This window comes from Hemicordylus capensis, chromosome 4 (assembly GCF_027244095.1).
Source record: "Hemicordylus capensis ecotype Gifberg chromosome 4, rHemCap1.1.pri, whole genome shotgun sequence".
Lineage (NCBI taxonomy): Eukaryota > Metazoa > Chordata > Lepidosauria > Squamata > Cordylidae > Hemicordylus > Hemicordylus capensis.
The window spans coordinates 117,953,232-117,971,600 of NC_069660.1; the positions used below are offsets into that span (position 1 = coordinate 117,953,232).

The window sequence follows — 18,369 nt, forward strand, 5'->3', positions numbered from 1 at the left end:
CATGCGTAATTGTGTGTATCTGACAGTTGTGTTGCAGGACGCCATCAATCCCAACAATCTCTGAATTGCCCTTGCTGGCTGAATGGGGATGCAACAGAACAAGTGTGCCAGTGCACTGATTTGGCGATAGCAATCCCTTGGCAAGAACACCCTCTTCTGTTCCATGTCCAGAGTGGCGCCTATGAAACTTAGCTGCTTCCTGGGTTTTAAGTTGGACTTTTTCCAATTGATATTGATTCCCAACTCCTGAAGAAGGAGAACCATCAACTGGATCTGCGTGCAAAGAAGATCTTTGTCTCTGCTCACCAAGAGCCAATCGTCTAGTTAAGGATAAACAATCAAGCCCTGTGTCCGTAAATATGCCACAACAACAGCCACCACTTTGGTAAATACTTTTGGTGCTGTCGAAAGTCCGAAAGGCAAGACTGCATACTGGTAAATTGCCTCCCCTTCTGTGAATCTGAGGAATTCCCAGATGTTGTGGACTACAACTCCCATAATCCCAAGACAAAGGTCATTGCACCTGGGGATGCTGGGAGTTGTAGTGAACTACATCTGGGAATCCGTTAGAGGGAACACTGGTACTTAAGAGAGCGCCTTCTCTATCATGCACCCTGTTGCCTATTAATATCATCTGGAGAGGTCCAGTTACAGTTGTCGCCAACTCGTTTGGTGGCAACTCGGGACCAGGCCTTCTTTGTGGCTGTCCTGGGGCTTTGGAATGCGCTCCCTGCTAAAATAAGAGCATCTCCTTCTCTGTTTGTTTTTAGGAGGACCCTGAAGATGTACCTGTTTCCCCAGGCTTTCAATTGAAATTGAAATTTTAATGTGTTTTTATTTATTGAGATTTGTATCTGCTTTATGAATTTCAACTGTTTTATATTGGTTTTATATTATGTCTTAACTAGTACACCACCTGGAGATTTCTATATCAGGCAGTATAGAAATTAAATAAATAAATAAATACCATACCATACCATACCATACCATACCATACCATAAAGAGAAGTTTCCTGTATGAAGTACCCTGCTTATGCATCCTACAGAGGGCACAGATCTCAGTACCAGCTCCATATTCCCACTCTTATATCACATTAACACTGTGAGAGGGTTCCCTTAACTAACAGCCTGAGATAACAAGTCTTGTGTATCCAAGGAAGGAATTCCAAGGGGTTTAACCTCACCTCTAAGCTGACTCCTTGAGTAATTCATGGGTAACTGTATTTCTCTAGGGAACTATGAACACCACTCAGAGATAATCCTATTTTTGTTTGTTCTCACAATGATCTTACAGCAAATCAAGTGGCTCTCCTCAGTCTGAACTCAGTACAGCCTTGGGATGGCTCCTGGATTGCTTGAAAGAGTTCCAGGGCTGAAGAAAGCAATCTCAGTATTAAGCTCTCACATAAGCAAGTCCTCTTGTAATATCACAGTTGTCTTGGATCATCTAATAGTACCTTCTTGATTATACTACCCATGCATGCATGCATATATACAAGCTCCCATCCCACCATACTAAATCACTTGAACAAGCAGAGGGGCCCAAGTTATTTAGTACCTTTGGATCAAAACCAGATTTTTTTTTTTGAAAACTAACAAGTAGTCATATGAAAAGAAAAAGCTGTCTCAAATCATTGGTCTGTCCAGTCCAGCTCTGTTAACTTTGACAGGCAGCAAATGTCCAGAGTCCTAAAAGGGGGGGCTTTTCCAGCTGTGCTACTTGTGATCCCTTAACTGCAAATGTCAGGACTGAAAGTGGAATCTTGTGCACCAAAATGTGTGCTCTACCACTCCAGTCAGTCAATACAGGCACTCCTAGTACCACATTCTCATTGCCTGGTTCCTTTGTAAAATTTCCATGAGGTTTTTAACAGAATAGTACTTTAATACAACAACATATTAAAAATGTATTGTTCCTACCAAATACTATTTCAAGCTGTACCACTAGATGGCGCAAAAATCAAACTATAGTTTAAAGATTAGCTATATAGGAGATAGGGGAGAAATAGGTTTAAAAATGTCCCCGTTGACAGGTAAAAGCAGAGGAAGTTTCGTATTATTTTCCTCACAAGGACTTGACTTTCAAATAACTCATCTGATGCCCAAGTGATTGATAGTCAACATCAAAATATAGGTTATTAGCAGAAAGCAAGAAAAATATAAAATGCCTCATGATTACAAGATCAAATAATTCAATACTGACATGCTTGTCTGCCTTTCCCCACCTCAAACAATAATAATAATAATGAAAAGCTGTTCTGAAAGTCAAAATAAGCCAAGATAGTTAGGACCCCCCAATTTCCAACACAGAAGAACTCCTCCCAAAGAACAACTATGTTCACTCATGCTGCAAATGTCTCATGCTGCTAGATCTCTTCCTTGGTCTCACACACACACACACAGAGCCAAATATTGTGGAAGAGAGCTAATGAAAAATAAGTAACACATGGATGCAGGCATAGCAGGTGCCCTATTTATGTATTAAATGTATATCTGGCTTTGATTTATTTACCAAATTTATATGCCACTTTTCCACAAAATATTGCCAAAGTGACGTACAAGCTAAAGGAATAAAACAAGACTGATCACTAAAACAATTAACAAAACCACACACAATCATAATATCAAATAAAGCAGAAGCACAGCAGAGGGAAGCCAAAAAGCCAAACAAGTCAAGACAGGGCATATGCTTGCTTGAATAAGAACATCTTCACTCTGTGACAAAATACAGCGAGTGAAGGGGACATCCAAACCCAAGGGATAAGGGAGTTCCACTGTCAGGAACTCAGCTGCACAGCGGCGAAGCAGCTTGCCTAGAGAGCAAGAGGCTGTTAGTTCGAATCCCCACTGGTGTGCTTCCCAAACTGTGCCTAGTAAATATGTATTTGTAGTCACCTATATCAGGCAGCAGTGATACAGGAAGGTGCTGGAGGCGGATGCTCACTTCAGTGACAATGGCAAAGGCATCATCTCATACTGCATGGGAGAAAGGCAGTGGTAAACCACTCCTGTATTCTACCATGAAAACCATACGGCTCTGTGGTTGCCAGGAGTCGACACCAACTCAACAGCACAATCTTTCCTTTACTGTCAGGGAACTGCTACCAAGAATGCCCTGACACAAGACCCTGCCAACCAGACCTCTGTGGATGGTAGAAACCAGAGCAGGCCTCCAGCTGAAAATGTTAGCATGCAGACAGGTTCATATGGGAGAAGGTGTTCCTTAAGATATGCTGGGCCCAGACAATATAAGAGCACAGCATATCTTAAGATCATAACCAGCATTTTGAGCCCAGAAACAGACTGGGAGCCTGCAGGGAGGTCCAGAACCAGCATAACACTATGCTACCAATCTCATTTCAGAAAAAGTGGAGAAAGACATGATCAATGTTATCAAAAGTTGTTGAGAGGTCCAGTAGAACCTCTAGGACTTATTTTCCCTGTCAGGTTCCCAGCAGAGGCCATCCAACAGGGAAACCAAAGCAGTCTCAGCCCTGAAAACTAGGCTGGAAGCTGGTCTGAAAAGGATCAAAGCAATTAGTATCACTCAGGAACCTGTGGATTGGACAGATATGACCCACTCTAATACCTTGCCTAAGAATGGCAAAGTGGAGATAGGCCAGTAACACAGTGGGGTCCAGACAGGATTATTTAATTAATGGTCTAAAGCAGGGCTGCTCAACTTCGGCCCTCCTTCAGATGTTGGCCTACAATTCCCATAATCCCTGGCTATTGGCCACTGTGGCTGGGGATTATGGGAGTTGTGGTCCAAAAACAGCTGGGGGACCTAAATTGAGCAGGCCTGGTCTAAGGTTTCCCTTTCTTTTAAGGAGGGGGTCAGTTGCATACTTCCGTGGTGGATTTCCCCCAGGAGCTCAAAGTGCTGATTGTGGGGTACCCAGATGACTCAGACCATACTCAGATCTACTGAGCCTCAGCAGGGTGACTGTATCATCTGCCTTCAGATCATTCTCTGGACCACAATCTTAGCAGTTGGGGAAAATGTTCATGAATCAGCTGCAATTGTAGAAATCACTGCCAGCTGTATTAATGTACAGTTCAGTTTTCATGAATGGTTCACCATGTGATTGAGGGCCAGAGGTGTGCATGGACCAGTCAGAACAAGTGTGTTTCAGATACTGCTTGAAGAGCAGAATTCCAAATGGCTCACACAAGAAAGAAAATCAATCCACATGCTACAGGGAAAGTCAAGTTGTCTGGGAGAAAATTCCTTCCCAACCCCAAATATCATAATCAGATCTTGAGTTTCAGCATAGTGAGCCAGCTGCGTCATTTTCTCAAGAAGGCAAATCTGGCCACAGTTACTCATGGTTTAGTCATGTCATGGCTGGATTACTGTAAAGCGCTCCATGTAGGGCTACCCTTGAAGAATATTCAGAAACTGCAACTAGTGCAAAATCCAGCAGTGAGGTTTTCATCCACAGCTGCCCGCTGGGATCATATTACACCGATTTTGAAATAGCTACATTGGCTGCCAGTTTGTTTCCAGGTCCAACTCAAGGTGCTGGTTTTGATCTTCAGAGCCCTGTGTGAATCTTTGCACAAGCCTAATAACTACTTGTACCTGCTACATTTTATTTCATGCCACCAGGCAGAGCAAATATACCATTATTTATTTTATTATTATTAAAGATATTTATACCCCATCCCACCAGTACACTACTGCTCAGGGCAGCTCACAGCATCAACAGAACACATACAATGTAAAATAAAACATTAATAAAGTTAAACAAGTTGAAAGACCAGATTAAAACTACATTTAAAATAACTTTTACGTTTCAAATTATAAGTTAACAAAAAACTAAAAACTGAGAACCTATCCCATATCCAGGCCAGAAGCCAGACTGGATAGGATCTAAGTAATCAGATTCATCCAGGGCCACCTGGTGCTGAGAGGCCACCATGCTCTCCAACACCTGCCCAAAAAGGGTAGGTTAGACAATGGTTGAAATTTATTTAAATCATCTGGGTCCAATAAGGGCTTTTTTAGGAGGGGCACAATGACTGCTTCCTTCAGCTGAGGGGGCACTACCAGCTCCGCCACCCAAGGACCCAGTTCCTCCCTAGTGGCCTTCACCAACCATGAAGGGCAAGGGTCAAGCACACACGTGGTAGGCCTCAGCCTTCCAAGCAGCCTGTCCACCTCCTCAGGCAACACAGCCTGAAAACCATCCAATATAACAAGATCAGATGGTATACTGGCAACATCCAGTATATTTGCAGCAACATCCAAGTGCTGCAAAAACATTCAAGTCAGAACAGATACGGGTGATTCTACCTGCAAAATGTAACGCAAATTGATCACAGCCGGGGGTTCTGCCAGGGTCTTTGGGGCCCTAACATAAGAGGCCCCGAACCACTTGAAAATGCTGGATGACATTGAACAGATGCAATGGTGGCAGAAAAGTAGAATTTCTTGCCACTATCATTGTTTTAGAACAGGCCCTAATATGGGCTCTAGCCTGAGTTCAGTCACATTTTTCCACCAATGATGCTCTGCCAATTTTTCTGGCAGTTTTCTGCCGATGCTCAAGCCATCTACCAGCCTGCTTCATTGTCCGTGACTCACCTGTATACCAGGGAGTCACTTGGACTCAGCAGGTCAGGAGAGGAAGCCTAGGCACAACCATATCCATCACCCAACCTATCTCTCCTCATACCAGAGGGAGACCAGGACATCAACAGGTTCGTCCACTCTCTCAGCAGAAAAATCCCCCAGAGCTTTCAGGAATGTGGGGAATGGAAAAAATGTGGAGAAGGAAACAAAGAAGGACATCTTTAAAAATGGCTGTGAATTGTTTATATGAGGGGAAACCTGTATGTAGTAGTTGAATGTACTTAGAAAAGTTACTGTTTCCTCAGGGAAGACCTACTCAAACGCTATCCAGTTTAAGCCTCACATGCAAGAGAGCCCTCAAAAAGCTACTTTTAACCTCTCTGTGTTAAAAAGTAACTTTTAATGATGCATGCATTGCTATTTTTAAGAATGGCAATGCATGCATCACATGAATATCCATATAATCTCCAGTCAAATAAAAGATTCTTTCTATCCAATCAGTTTGCATGTTTTAAATTTTTAGGAAAATGAAGCAGAAGTTTTGTTCCACATTATGTTACCATTTGGCAGTGGGGGGTGGGGGCACCATCTTCAAAGCTATTTTCTGCCTATGTTTTTGGGGGCGGGGGTGGCAGATTCCATCACTCCCATATCTGCATCCCCCACAACTAAACACCTCATGCTTACTAACTTCCTTATTCAATACTTACATCTTCAAGTATTAATTCTGCTTCTTCATTGGTCTTCCCTGGGAACCTGATCTTCATATCATTGATAATGACCAGGGTCTCCCTTGTTAGTGCCTCTTCTTGTTCTTTTGTTCTCTGCTGCATTGGAGTTTCACCCTGCAGACACAAACACAATGCAGACTATATCAGTGAGCTGAAGGATGTTACAATATTTCAAAATAATACTGAATGTATAATTCAGAAATGTTTTCCTTACTAATTCTTCATTTAAAAAAAACAACAACAGGTAGATAGGAACCTTAAAGAATTACCAATCAACATATTCCAGATATCAGGAATATCCCACTTAATTAAATGGATCTAGAATTTTACTCCCCTGCCCATGCTCCAGTGCAAACTAGGCTCTCCTGTTGTTGCTTACAGCTGAGGAAAAGTGCCCCATGCACTTATGGATACAAGTGCAAAATGGTATTATCAATACTAGCGTACGATCTAATTGTATTGAACCTTGGTTCTCATCTCAATGTCACCTCAGTTTAAGTGCCTTCAGTATGCATACTAAATGGAGCACTGAGGATGGTAGATAACACTGAAAAGTTTGCTCGGTTTTGGTTTAGCTTAGATGTTTTGCACAAAATTTGTAAATTATTTTAATATATTTTACGCATTAAAGAGGTCATTTTGAAGTCTGTCTTATGGAGATCATTTACAACAAGGAAGCTTCAGACAATGGCTTGCTTGTATTGATCATAGTGCTTTACACTATATCAGTGGATTAATAATAAAATTAATTTCTCATAAAGCCACTGTTATGCTGTTTTATGAACTTAAAAAGATCTTTCCCACAACAAATGAATGATGGGGGAAAGTAATATTTTAAAATATACGATCCATCTTTGAGATTATCTGTGCAGAAGTATGCTGAAACAAAGAATTCTTATTAAGCAAAACATAATTCACAGCATATTTTGTGACAGGGTACAGCAATACTGGTTTGAAAGGATGCAGAATGTATTACTTTGATCATTCTGTTTATATTTGTATATCCTTCTGGGTTTGGAGATCTGGGGTACTGATTAAGTTATCTGTATTTATACCACAGCCCTAACTGCTTTACCTTGGAGGAAAATCCAATTGATTTTACTGAAACTTACTTCCCAGTAATTGTGCTGAGGATCACCTCAGCTTCTACTGATTTGTGGAACTGATTTTTAATCAAATAACAATAACTCACTAAATCTCTTTTTATCTTACAACTCAATAAAAATCACCTTACCTTTTCAAAATAATTACTTTTTTAGCATACTAAGACATTATTGATTTCCTCCTTTGTATTTTTATGCTTATGGCCAGATACAGACTAGGGATGTGCATGAAACACTATTTAAATCAGCATGCGTGGAGGCTGTGAGTGCCAGCATTGTGCAGAGGCAGTTGGGGGAGAGCACCACCAGTGAGCGATGATATCTGGAGGGGGCACAATTAAGGAAGTGGCGGTGAGCAGCAGAGGAGCAGGTATGGACCTGCTCTCCTCCATGTTCAAGGGGATGTATAATCCCTCCATGTTAAAGGGATGTGCTATTATTCTGCATCTGAATCACATTTAGTGCGCACACCTAATACAGATTTTTAGTTACAAACGATAATGTAGTACCATATGTATAGTACACATACTCCATAAACATAATACTAGCTTTTAGCACTCCAAGTCCACTAGTAATTCTGTTTCTCATTATTTAAAGAATTAACATACTTTCCTGGCATATTCTTCCCAGGCCATTCCAGTAGCATATGGTTGGAGGAAGCACACATTTAAAGATGTTAATTCCTTCCCAAGCAATGTCCCTGGAAGCCAGACACATTAGCATGGGAACCACATGCTTTGCTCCCCACATATTCCTTCATCTATACATTGCTTGAGCAGTGTGGATAGAAGCCACAGGGATTTGACTCCCAGGCTGCTACAGTAACTTATGAAGTATATTTTTAAAAATATTGATTGATTGATTGATTGATTTCTATACCGCCCTTCAAAAAATGGCTCAGGGCAGTTTACATTAAAACAATTAAAATCAATTAACAATTAAAATGTTTAAAACAGTTTCCATTCAAAACCCTGGAAAACCAGGCCAAACATTTACAGTTTAAAAACAGTTTAAAAACCATGGAAGGCCGGGCCAAACCAATAGGTCAAGGGCTCTCCTGAAGGTCAATAATGAATGCAGATTACAGATTTCTGCCGGGTGTGCATTCCACAGCCCAGAAGCAGCTACAGAGAAGGCCCACCGCCTTTGAGTCACCACCAGACATCCTGGTGGTAACTGGAGATGGACCTCCTCAGATGAACTTAACGTGCAGTGGGAATCATGTAGAAGAAGGTGCTCTCTAAGGTAACCCAGACCTAAGCCGTTCAGGGCTAGTAGTGTGCATGGTTCGGGCACTATTTAAAAGCCCTCCGGACCAGTTCGGAAGTCCGGCAGTCCGGAGGTTCAGAAGGGCGGGGAAGTGTCTCTTTAAGGGGGGGGTGGTAGTACTTCCCCCCCCCCGCCGCTCTTCCCCCTCCGGCGCTGGTGCATTTAAAAATCTTCTTGGGGCGGCAGAGTTCCTCCCTGCCGCCCCTGCCCCCGTCGTTGTCCTTTAAGCCTGCAACGGAGTACAGCTAACGGCGCTCATGCGCCCTGCGCAGTGCGCGTGCTCGTTTTTGCCGCTGCCGCATGCGCACCAGCGGCGTAGACAAGCGCGCGCCGCGCAGGGCGCATAAGCGCCGTTAGCTGTACTCCGTTGCAGGCTTAAAGGACAACGACGGGGGCAGGGGCGGCAGGGAGGAACTCTGCTGCCCCAAGAAGATTTTTAAATGCACCAGCGCCGGAGGGGGAAGAGCGGCGGGGGTAAGTACTACCACCACCCCTTAAAGAGACACTCCCCCCAGTGCCGGACCACACTTCTGTGGTTCCGTGCACATCCCTATTCAGGGCTTTAAAAGTAATAACCAGCACTTTGTATTTAAAATATATAAAGAAGCAATGGAGTAGGAAGATTAACAATAGTGATCTATGTAACAAAAACAAAACTGATGCTACAGAAGCAACTTAAAACACTTCTGAAGTATTTGATAGACTAGTAATTTAGATAAACATTCAGATACAATAAAATCCCACATTCACTATCCAAATCTGGACTATGAGGCTATTCACATGAGCAGCTCTACCCAGGCTCGGGCAGCTCCACCTGGGTAGGGCTGCTCGTGTGAAGCACTGGGATCGGGGCTGATCCTGGTGCTGCCTCCCCCTGGGTAGAGCTGCTCATGTGAATAGCCTCATAGTCCAGATTTGGATAGTGAATGTGGGCTACCTGGGCTTTTATCTGGTTAAAAAGCACAAGCACACCCTTTGCCCTAGGCCCAGGATCATGTGTGTGCTTGGGCTGCAGCAGCCTGAGCAGACACAGAGCCGGGCACCTAGAGCACACAACTTGAGAGGAAACCCTCAGAGCACCACAGTGCTCGCACAGGGCATTTGGGGATACCTGGAGGCTGGGACTCTTTTTTCCAGGCCTCCAGAGATCCATGCTGCTCAAAGCAGCGCAGATCATGTGGGCGCACAAGCCACACACTGCAAAGAGCCGGCTCATCCGGTGCAGGGGGAGGTAAGATTGATCTTGCCTTCCCCCGCACCCTCCCCACTGGGCTGCAATGGCCATGTGAATGACCTTTATCTGTAATTATGAGTTAACTATATTTACCTTTTCTCCCACTGCATCTTCTGGTATTACAAAATACAATGTTTGAATAATCTTTAAATTACATTTAGAGATTTCATTCTCACTGGATTTCACTACATGTGAATTGCTGGTTAGGTTCAATAGCTGACATCCAGACTAATGACACACTAACAAAAGAGCACTTTCTACCATGCAAAGGAGCAAGGCAATTTTCTGTGGTTCCCTCTTCTCCATGCAGGGACCTACGGCTCCTGAATATATGTCTCTGAAAGTCTCACAGCCTTCAACAGACACATTTTTGGGAGAAACTGGTGACTACAGCGGAAAAGAGAGCAGACAATCACTCCTCCTTTCTTGCATGATGGAAAACACTCTTTCACCAGGACATTTTTAATCTGGATATTGGTATTTGTAGAACTAGAAATTTTAGGCTTGATTAATTAGAGAACAACACAACAATACCCAAATGTTCACCTCAAGCCTGCTTTCCCCCCACCAGAACACTTAAAAAGAAAAGAAAACACCATTATGTTGTTTGTTAACTTACCACAGAAGAATGCACAATACCCAGGTTGGCAGTGTTCATTTTGACTGAAGATGAACCTCTGTTTAAAGAGTGTGACCTACTCACAGAAGATAAACGAGAGGCCTGTACCACCGGCTTGGCTGAGAAAGGCCTGTTTTCAGCAGCTTGCATAGCCAAGGCTGAAATAGATCGAGGGCAGCTCACAGAACGTCTTATAGGACCAGCTGATGATGTGGTGGATATATAAGATGGGACTTTTTTAAGGGGCCGTTTCCAGTTCATTCTGCCTGTAAAGAAAAAAGTGTGGTAAACAAAAGGATATGCAACAATTATTTTGGTGAACAAAACCACTTCCTTTCTCAAATATACATTTTGACAGAGATTCTCAAACTTGTGTGCTTGTGCATGAAAGCAGCAACATCAAAAGAAACATCTTGGCACTTCTTTCCACATATATAATCACATTCTATTTGGGTCTCTAGCCTTCCTAAATCCATGTTGCAACTACTTCCCCAGCTCACATACCTTCAACAACAATCAAGATGGCTATACTGCTGAGGAAGAGCAAGGCAGATGAAGCATCATTCCTTCCCTTATATTTCTTCCCCCCACCTATCAAACCTCTATTGCACTTATGCCCCTGCCCCTGGAAGTGACAAAAATGTTGGGGAAGTGCAAAAATGAAGAAAGTGATATCTCCAGTCAGCTCAGGCAAATTTACTCCCACCTAACCAAGTACTACACCCGGGGACTCTGTTTTACTTCTACTGCAAAATATAATCCTGATTCAGCACTGAATGGCCAGCCTTCATTAAGGGACCCAGGGAGGCAGGTATGATACATGTTCTGAGACCACTGCAAGAACTCTGCAATATACAGACCCATTTCCTCTTCCCTATGATAGCAAATGAGATTTTCTATGAGACACCATGAATCCACTCTAATTTGCTATCATAGAATCCACACTCAGAATACCTCAGAAACAACAGAACCCATGGGGGTGGTTGGCACCCTATGTGAACTTCACCACCACTCGCTCTGGGCCACCCCAGCACCCCCCAAGTGCACTTATGGGGCTGCTGAAAGCTCCATTATACCACCTTATGAGGAAAAACCTTAAAGACGCGTAAACTTCAACAATTCACCAAAAATCAGCCCTCTGCCCAAATCCTTTGAAAAAATTCAGGTAGCTTCCTTGCCCCTACCCGGCACTACCACCAACCCCACACCGCTCTAGGCCACCCCTTTCCCCCCGACGTGAAGCAATACACCCTTCATTATACCTAATGGGGGAAAACCTTAAAAATGCGTAAACTTCAGAAATTCACCAAAAATCAGCCCTCTGCCCAATCACTCTGCAATTGGGGTGGTAGCCTCCACCCATTAGGCACTACCACCCCACCCCACTCATTTGGCCCAGATCCCACGTTATGCCCCTAATCTGCCCCAAAGACACTAAAACTTCAAAAATTCACCAAATATCAGCCCTTTGCCCAATCCCTCTGCAACTGGGGTGGTAGCCTCCACCCATTAGGCACTACGACCCCACCCCACTCTTTTGCCCCTGGGACCCGAAATTTGAGCAGACGTCACATCAGACCTTTTTGCATTGAAGTCAATGGGATGCAAAAAGGCGGGAAATTCAAATAGACGTCATTGCTCAAAATGTTGGGGGGGGGGGAGAAGGCCACAAAATGGAGCTCCGAAACATCCGAATATTTCAGATCCGAAACAGGGGTGATTTGTTTCGGATCCGAAATTATTCGGATTTCTTTGAGGGTGATTCGGTTCGGCTCCGAATCACCCGAAATTCGCTGTTTCGGGTACAGATCATTCTGTACCCGAAACGTTTCGCACATCCCTAATTATTATACGCAGATGATGTTGATCTTCTTTCTCAAACAGCAACTGGACTCAGACACACTTTAAATGCCCTTTCTTCTTACTGAAGGATCATGACTTAGAAATAAATTATGACAAGACCAAGGTACTAGTGTTCTCCAAAAGGAACAAAGTAAGAAATTGGAAGATAAATAATCACAAAATTAAACAAGTTATATGCTTTAGATATCTAGGCATAGTTTCTGAAGCATCAGGCAGCAGAAATGTTCATCTAAATTATGTGCTGCTAAATGCTCAGAGATCTAGAAGGGCTATTTTTTTCTTTCTTTTGTTTCAGAGGTGCCCAATTTATACCTGCCACAACTAAACTATTTTTAGCTAAATCTTCCATGCAGTTACTCTATGGAGCTCAGATCAGACCATTAAAAAAAATTGTTAAATTAGAAGCCCTTCAATCAAAAATTTTAAGGAGTATCTTTCAGGTACCACATGGCCATTACGGTGCTTTGTTTGGAGGAAAGGATTTCCAAAATTGAGACACAGCAATGGCTAAGTATCTTTGATTTATAGTTAAAATTGAATTTCCATCCTTCAATCTTTTTTGAAACGAGCTGTGGAGAAGAAGTTGTTGTATCATGGGTTATCCCCAGGTTATTTAAGATCTATGGAGTTTTCAAAAGCCAAGTTGGTAGTTAAGCAATGTATATTTGATATGAAGAAGCAGATAGAGCTTAGTCACATGCCCAGAGGCGTTATCTTGGGAAACCAAGGTGTCAACAATAAACCAGCTAGATATCTTGGTAAAATAACTATTCCCAAGTATCACAAAGCTCTAACACTGGCTCATCTCAATGCGCTTCAAACGGCAGGCCTAGAAGGAAGGTACAATAAAAGACCTTATGCTGAGAGATTTTGTTCTGGTAACAGTGGGAGTATGGAAACAACAGTACATGTACTGCTATATTGTAATTTTTATAGGGACATTTGAGATTATTATTTGTTACCCCTCATAAAAGAATTTCTGGGGCATTCAGATAATTTTTGTCTTAATTTGCTCTTAGCTGATACATCTGATGAAATTTCATTAAATGTTGCCAAGTTCTGCTCAATAGCTGGGAATATTTGCTAGAAGCTGGTAGCTTCATTAGTTTAATTTACAGTTTGAGAGGTGATGTTATTATTAGTTAAACCTTTAACTTAATACGGATTTAAAGTGGGGGTTTTTCTTTATTGAGATTTGTATGATTTTGTTTCATTTTTTATTTTCTGATCAACGATCAAAATAAGCAATTCATTCATTCAACTTCTGGAAAAAGCAAAACCTATGGAAAATTAATCTAACATTAATTCAAGTTCAGACACTTGGCCTAGATTCCATTCACCATCAAATGGTCTTTTTAAATTCAGCACCACATAACTTTAACAAAATATTTTTTGTTTTGCCATGTCATTAACATTGTTTTTATATAGCTTACTGGATCGCTCTATTAGCTGCCTGTCTTCAAGATCATATGAGACTTTTTTTTCTTTCTTCACATTTTGATCATCTTTTTCAGCTTCCTCCTCCCATTCGGAAACATCACTGCTACTTTCGCTGCTACTGCCACTGCTGTAGTGTCTCTGCTTTTTCATGAGCTGTGCACTCTCCGGCATGGAATACAGGGGCTGGGGGGAAAAAAAGTCAGAGCAACATTTCTATTTTCACCTTATCTACTCCATCCTGTTGTGTACGATCTGCGTGCTTCTGTACGGTTGCTGAATTGGTGTGCTGGTGCAAGGGGTTTTAGGCTAGAATGGTAATAAATTTCAGAAGTTCCAGAATAACATGTTGTTTATATTTCACATATTTAAATGTTGCTATGCATCAATTTGATGTTAATGTTTTGTAATAATTACAAATTTCAAAACACTGCTATTTAAAAAAAAATTAAAACCTACATGTTCTAAGAGGACAACAAGCCAATCAAAGTTAAGCACTTTTCAGTCCCACTGATTTCAATGGAAGAGTTACCAAAGTGCTTCAGTCTCTCCAATTGAAATTAGAGGTGCTTCAAAGTTCCCATCTTTGGCGGGATGCCAAAATGCAGCTGTGTTAAAGTGGGGGGAGGACACAAATATGGTGTGTTCAAGTCTGAGACCTAGTGAAGTAAATCTTTCAATGACTTGTGTGTTTTCCCGAACAGGGATCAGCATGCTTTAACAACAGTTATGTTTTTATGCAATCACATTAGAACTGATCAGATGTTAAATGTATCTAACATAAATCAGACATTTCCAGTCAGGGAAGGAAGCAACTGATCCTGAGATAATCCCAGAAAGTATACACATCAACTGAGAGTATATACAAGAGTCCAAGTACATCTTCCACCAACTTTCCAACATTCCTAGCCTAGGCGCTTTCCATATCTTCAAGAGCCTTTAACAGCAGATGTATACATTACTTTGGTATTGTAGTTGCTGCTGCACAGCCACTAAGTGCCCCACAGCAGACTCTAGCACTACATTGGTACAATATGACTGTTTGGATCATGTGGGTAACTGCAATCATGTGGATGTGCATGACACCACAGCCAGCAGTTCTGATGGAGGGGTACCCACATCATGGGTTCCTGTATGTTTTGGTACCGATGTAACCAAAACACCTGTATGTCAAAGATATAGTACAGGAACCAGTCACGGGGAGTGGTTTTGAAGCAGTAGCCACACACAAAATTAACATATGAACTGAGCGGACAAGAAATTGAACTTTAATTCTCAAGTACACAGAGTATGTGCTACACCACTGAGCTACAAAACCTCTCTAATTTCTTCAGATAACAAGGTGATGTACTAGATTCATTACAGCACTTTAGATTACAATATTAGAAATATTTAAATTATTTGGACCTGTGCAAAGATTCAGTATCTGCGGTTTCGCGAGTGGGGTTTGTTTTTGTTTTTTTAATGGGATGGAGGGGAATTTCAGGGGTCAGGGGGCATCTCCCAGGGGCCGGGGTGGTGCTTTTTTCTAATTTTTACTGTATTTTTCTGTCATTTCATGACCGTGATTCCCCTAACCCCGTTTTCAATTATTTCCTATTGCTTCCCAACTGTAAATTCGCCAACCATGAGGATTTCCTGGAACAGAACCCTGGTGGTTGGGCGAGGGATGACTGTATTTGTTCTTTGACAAGCAACCACATGGTTGGATATCAGATGAGGAGAAAATAAAAATAGGGAGGTTAAGTGACTTGGTAGATAACCATTTATGCTGACTGTTGGGAAGAAGCTGAAAGAAAAGAAGTGAATGAGAGGGGAGTGGTGACAGAAGAAAGATGGAGGTGGAGCCAGGGTTGAGGGTTGGTTGTGGTTTTTCTATACATTTAAAAAAAAGGGTGTCAGGCTTTCTTGGTGAAATAATAAAGTGAGGAATTGCTCCAGGAGAATACTGTTTATCAGAATTTTTAGGGCAGACAATGGATTTTGTGAAATTCTATTCATCATAGGCCCCTGGCTGCTTATGATTTGCTAACCAACTGTGCAGTCTTAAATATCATTTGAGTTTAATATGTACAGCACCCTTCTTTTGAGACAGGCAGGGGTACCTCTCAATTTCAAAAGTACAGATCAAGTTTAGAAATATTCCAATCTCTGTACGCCCACCTGGGACACGTAACAGCCCTTATCCTGCACAGTTGTACCACTTTACCCAGTACTGAGTAAACTCTATTTGCTATGAGTTGCTTTGCTCGGACAACAGCTCACATAATCAAGGAGCCAAGATTTCTAAAGTATCTCATCAAAAAGGAAGCTGCTGGCAGCAGCTCTCCGAGGTTTCAGGCAGGAGTCTTTCCCAGCCCTATCTGGAGATGCCAGGGAAGGAACCTGAGTCTTCTACATGCAAAGCAGACACTCTACTACTGAGCTACAGCCCCATGCCCCAAAAGAAAAAGGAACAGCATGCCTTGCTTTCTGAAACTCTGTCAAATGTCATATCACACTTCTTCCACTGCTTATATGTACTTAGCACGAGTCTTCTTTATGGCTAAACCTAACTATGTGCTTATGTAGACCCCCAAATAGCTGTACTCCTTTTTCTTTAAAATATCTCTGCTTGAGTGTGTACATGCACACACTTCATTTTGACATCAAATGAATGAATAATACAAGAAATGCAGTATAGAAGGTATGGGATGGAACCTTAACTCCAGTAAGTAAGTGCAATGTGCCCTCTAGAGGTTATAAATGGCTAGTTCAGGTAAAAATAAATATTAAAAGGAAAGAATATCTTGCTTGTAACGTGTATGCAGTTCATGAAGGTTTTTTGTTTTACTAAAAGGGAAATGAAATAGTATGGATATGTTGAAATTTTCCTCCTAAAGATTGGTGCATCCTCCATACAATCACATCATTAGCCACTAGCCTTGTCAACTTACCTCACCTCTATACCCCTGCTAACTGGGCAAAGAGGCACCTTTTTAATGTGGTGATTCTCTTTATTGAGCAGGGGGAAAGTAACTGGCCCTATCCATCCACAGCACAGCACTTCCAGTTTCTGTTGCTGGTGTCTGTCTTATGTTTCTTTTTAGATTGTGACACTTTGGGGACAGGGATCCATCTTATTTGTTTGTTATTTCTCTGTGTAAACCGCCCTGAGCCATTTTTGGAAGGGCGGTATAGAAACAGAATAAATAATAATAATAATACAGCTATCCTGCTGAACACCCATTTTCTACCTACACCGAACTAGGGGTGTGCACGGAATTGCTCGTGGTGGACTGGTTCAAATTCAAACTGAACTGCCAGTCCATAAACTGGTTTGCAAGAACTGGCCAGCAGTTTGGTTCGTGCTGTCAAACCAGTTTGGCCCGGTTTGAGTGCCTTGCTTGTAAAGGGGAATCCGTATGTGCGGAGGCTGGAACTGGGACACCTGCCATCCTACTGCATGTGGGGGAGTGCTGGTGGGGCCAAGAGGGGTTGCTGCCACTGCCACCAAGAGGCTTCTGCCAGCGGTATCGAGCCCTCACATGCCCATCCCTCAAACCCCTTTTTAGCCAGAGAATCCACTTTGCTTGTAGAGGAGAATCCTTTCCAGGTTCCCCTTTACAAACATAGCCAAACCAGTTGAACCAGGCTGAACTGGTTCAATTTGAACCAGGCCTGGTTCAGCTTGACCTCGGAAATCAGTCCCTTTTTAAACTCAGAAATGAGCCCGGGGTGGCGGGGGGGGGGGGGCGCAGGCTGGTCTGGTTCAAGCTTGAACCAATCGAACCAGACCGATTCAAACTAAACTGGGTTTAATTAGAACTAGTTCTGCACACCCTCACACCAAACTTCAGTATTTTAAATGAAGAGACATATCAGATCAATCAATAGATTACCTTGGGTCCACGTGGTCTGACAGTTTTCCCCATCAGTTTCTCATCATCCATTTCACACTGTTCCAGAAGATCCAAGATATCTTCTTCCTGAAAAGTTGAATCCATGGAACAATATAAAACAAAATACGTACAAGAACTGTAGGACTATGAAGATGGCATTTAGTTTCTCAAAGAGTGGCCGGATTCCAAATCCAAGGCTAAATGTGTTTGTGCAGACCTTTAAAAGCCAAATTACACTGATGAGTTAACATGAATCTGATTGAAGTAAATGCTTTCCCAGCTGCATCATCCACTATTGACCATAATCTATTCACATATATGCTAACATTAATTTTTTAAGATGGTAGGAAACATTAGGCTAATTGATGTAGATCACAGCAAGAGTTGTTACATAGGAATTTCAGCACTGCTTTTCATAGGAACGCCAGCCAAAACATGTATATGAGAAAAACGTTTAGATTTGTTTTTCCTTAAAAGGGTTGCTACAGCTTTGAAACCAGGCAGTCAAGATATTTTCCAAGTCTACTGGAACTTCTTTCTGTGTTTTCAAAACTTTATCACATTTGTAGAGGCCACTGCGGATTCAGTAAGGACACAAAATGGAAGCAAGCCCTAGCCAACAGAATGTTCATTTCAGGAAGGTACATTTCATAT

The 18,369-nt window shown here is 42.1% G+C and overlaps 1 protein-coding gene across 9 annotated transcripts in view; it reads right to left on the minus strand.

Annotated features, from left to right (window-relative positions):
* TTLL7 (tubulin tyrosine ligase like 7) overlaps nt 1-18,369 on the minus strand; it is a 136,459-nt gene that overhangs the window by 31,061 nt on the left and 87,029 nt on the right. For all 9 annotated transcript variants that reach the window (XR_008305634.1, XR_008305635.1, XM_053243202.1 and 6 more), the window contains 4 exons: nt 17,716-17,802; nt 13,831-14,020; nt 10,535-10,800; nt 6,289-6,423 (listed from right to left, as the gene is read on the minus strand). Coding sequence is in view for 7 of the 9 variants with exons in the window: in XM_053243202.1 (XP_053099177.1) it covers nt 6,289-6,423; nt 10,535-10,800; nt 13,831-14,020; nt 17,716-17,802 (678 nt within the window). In the remaining 2 variants the exon portion in view is untranslated. The remainder of the gene's footprint in view (nt 1-6,288; nt 6,424-10,534; nt 10,801-13,830; nt 14,021-17,715; nt 17,803-18,369) is intronic.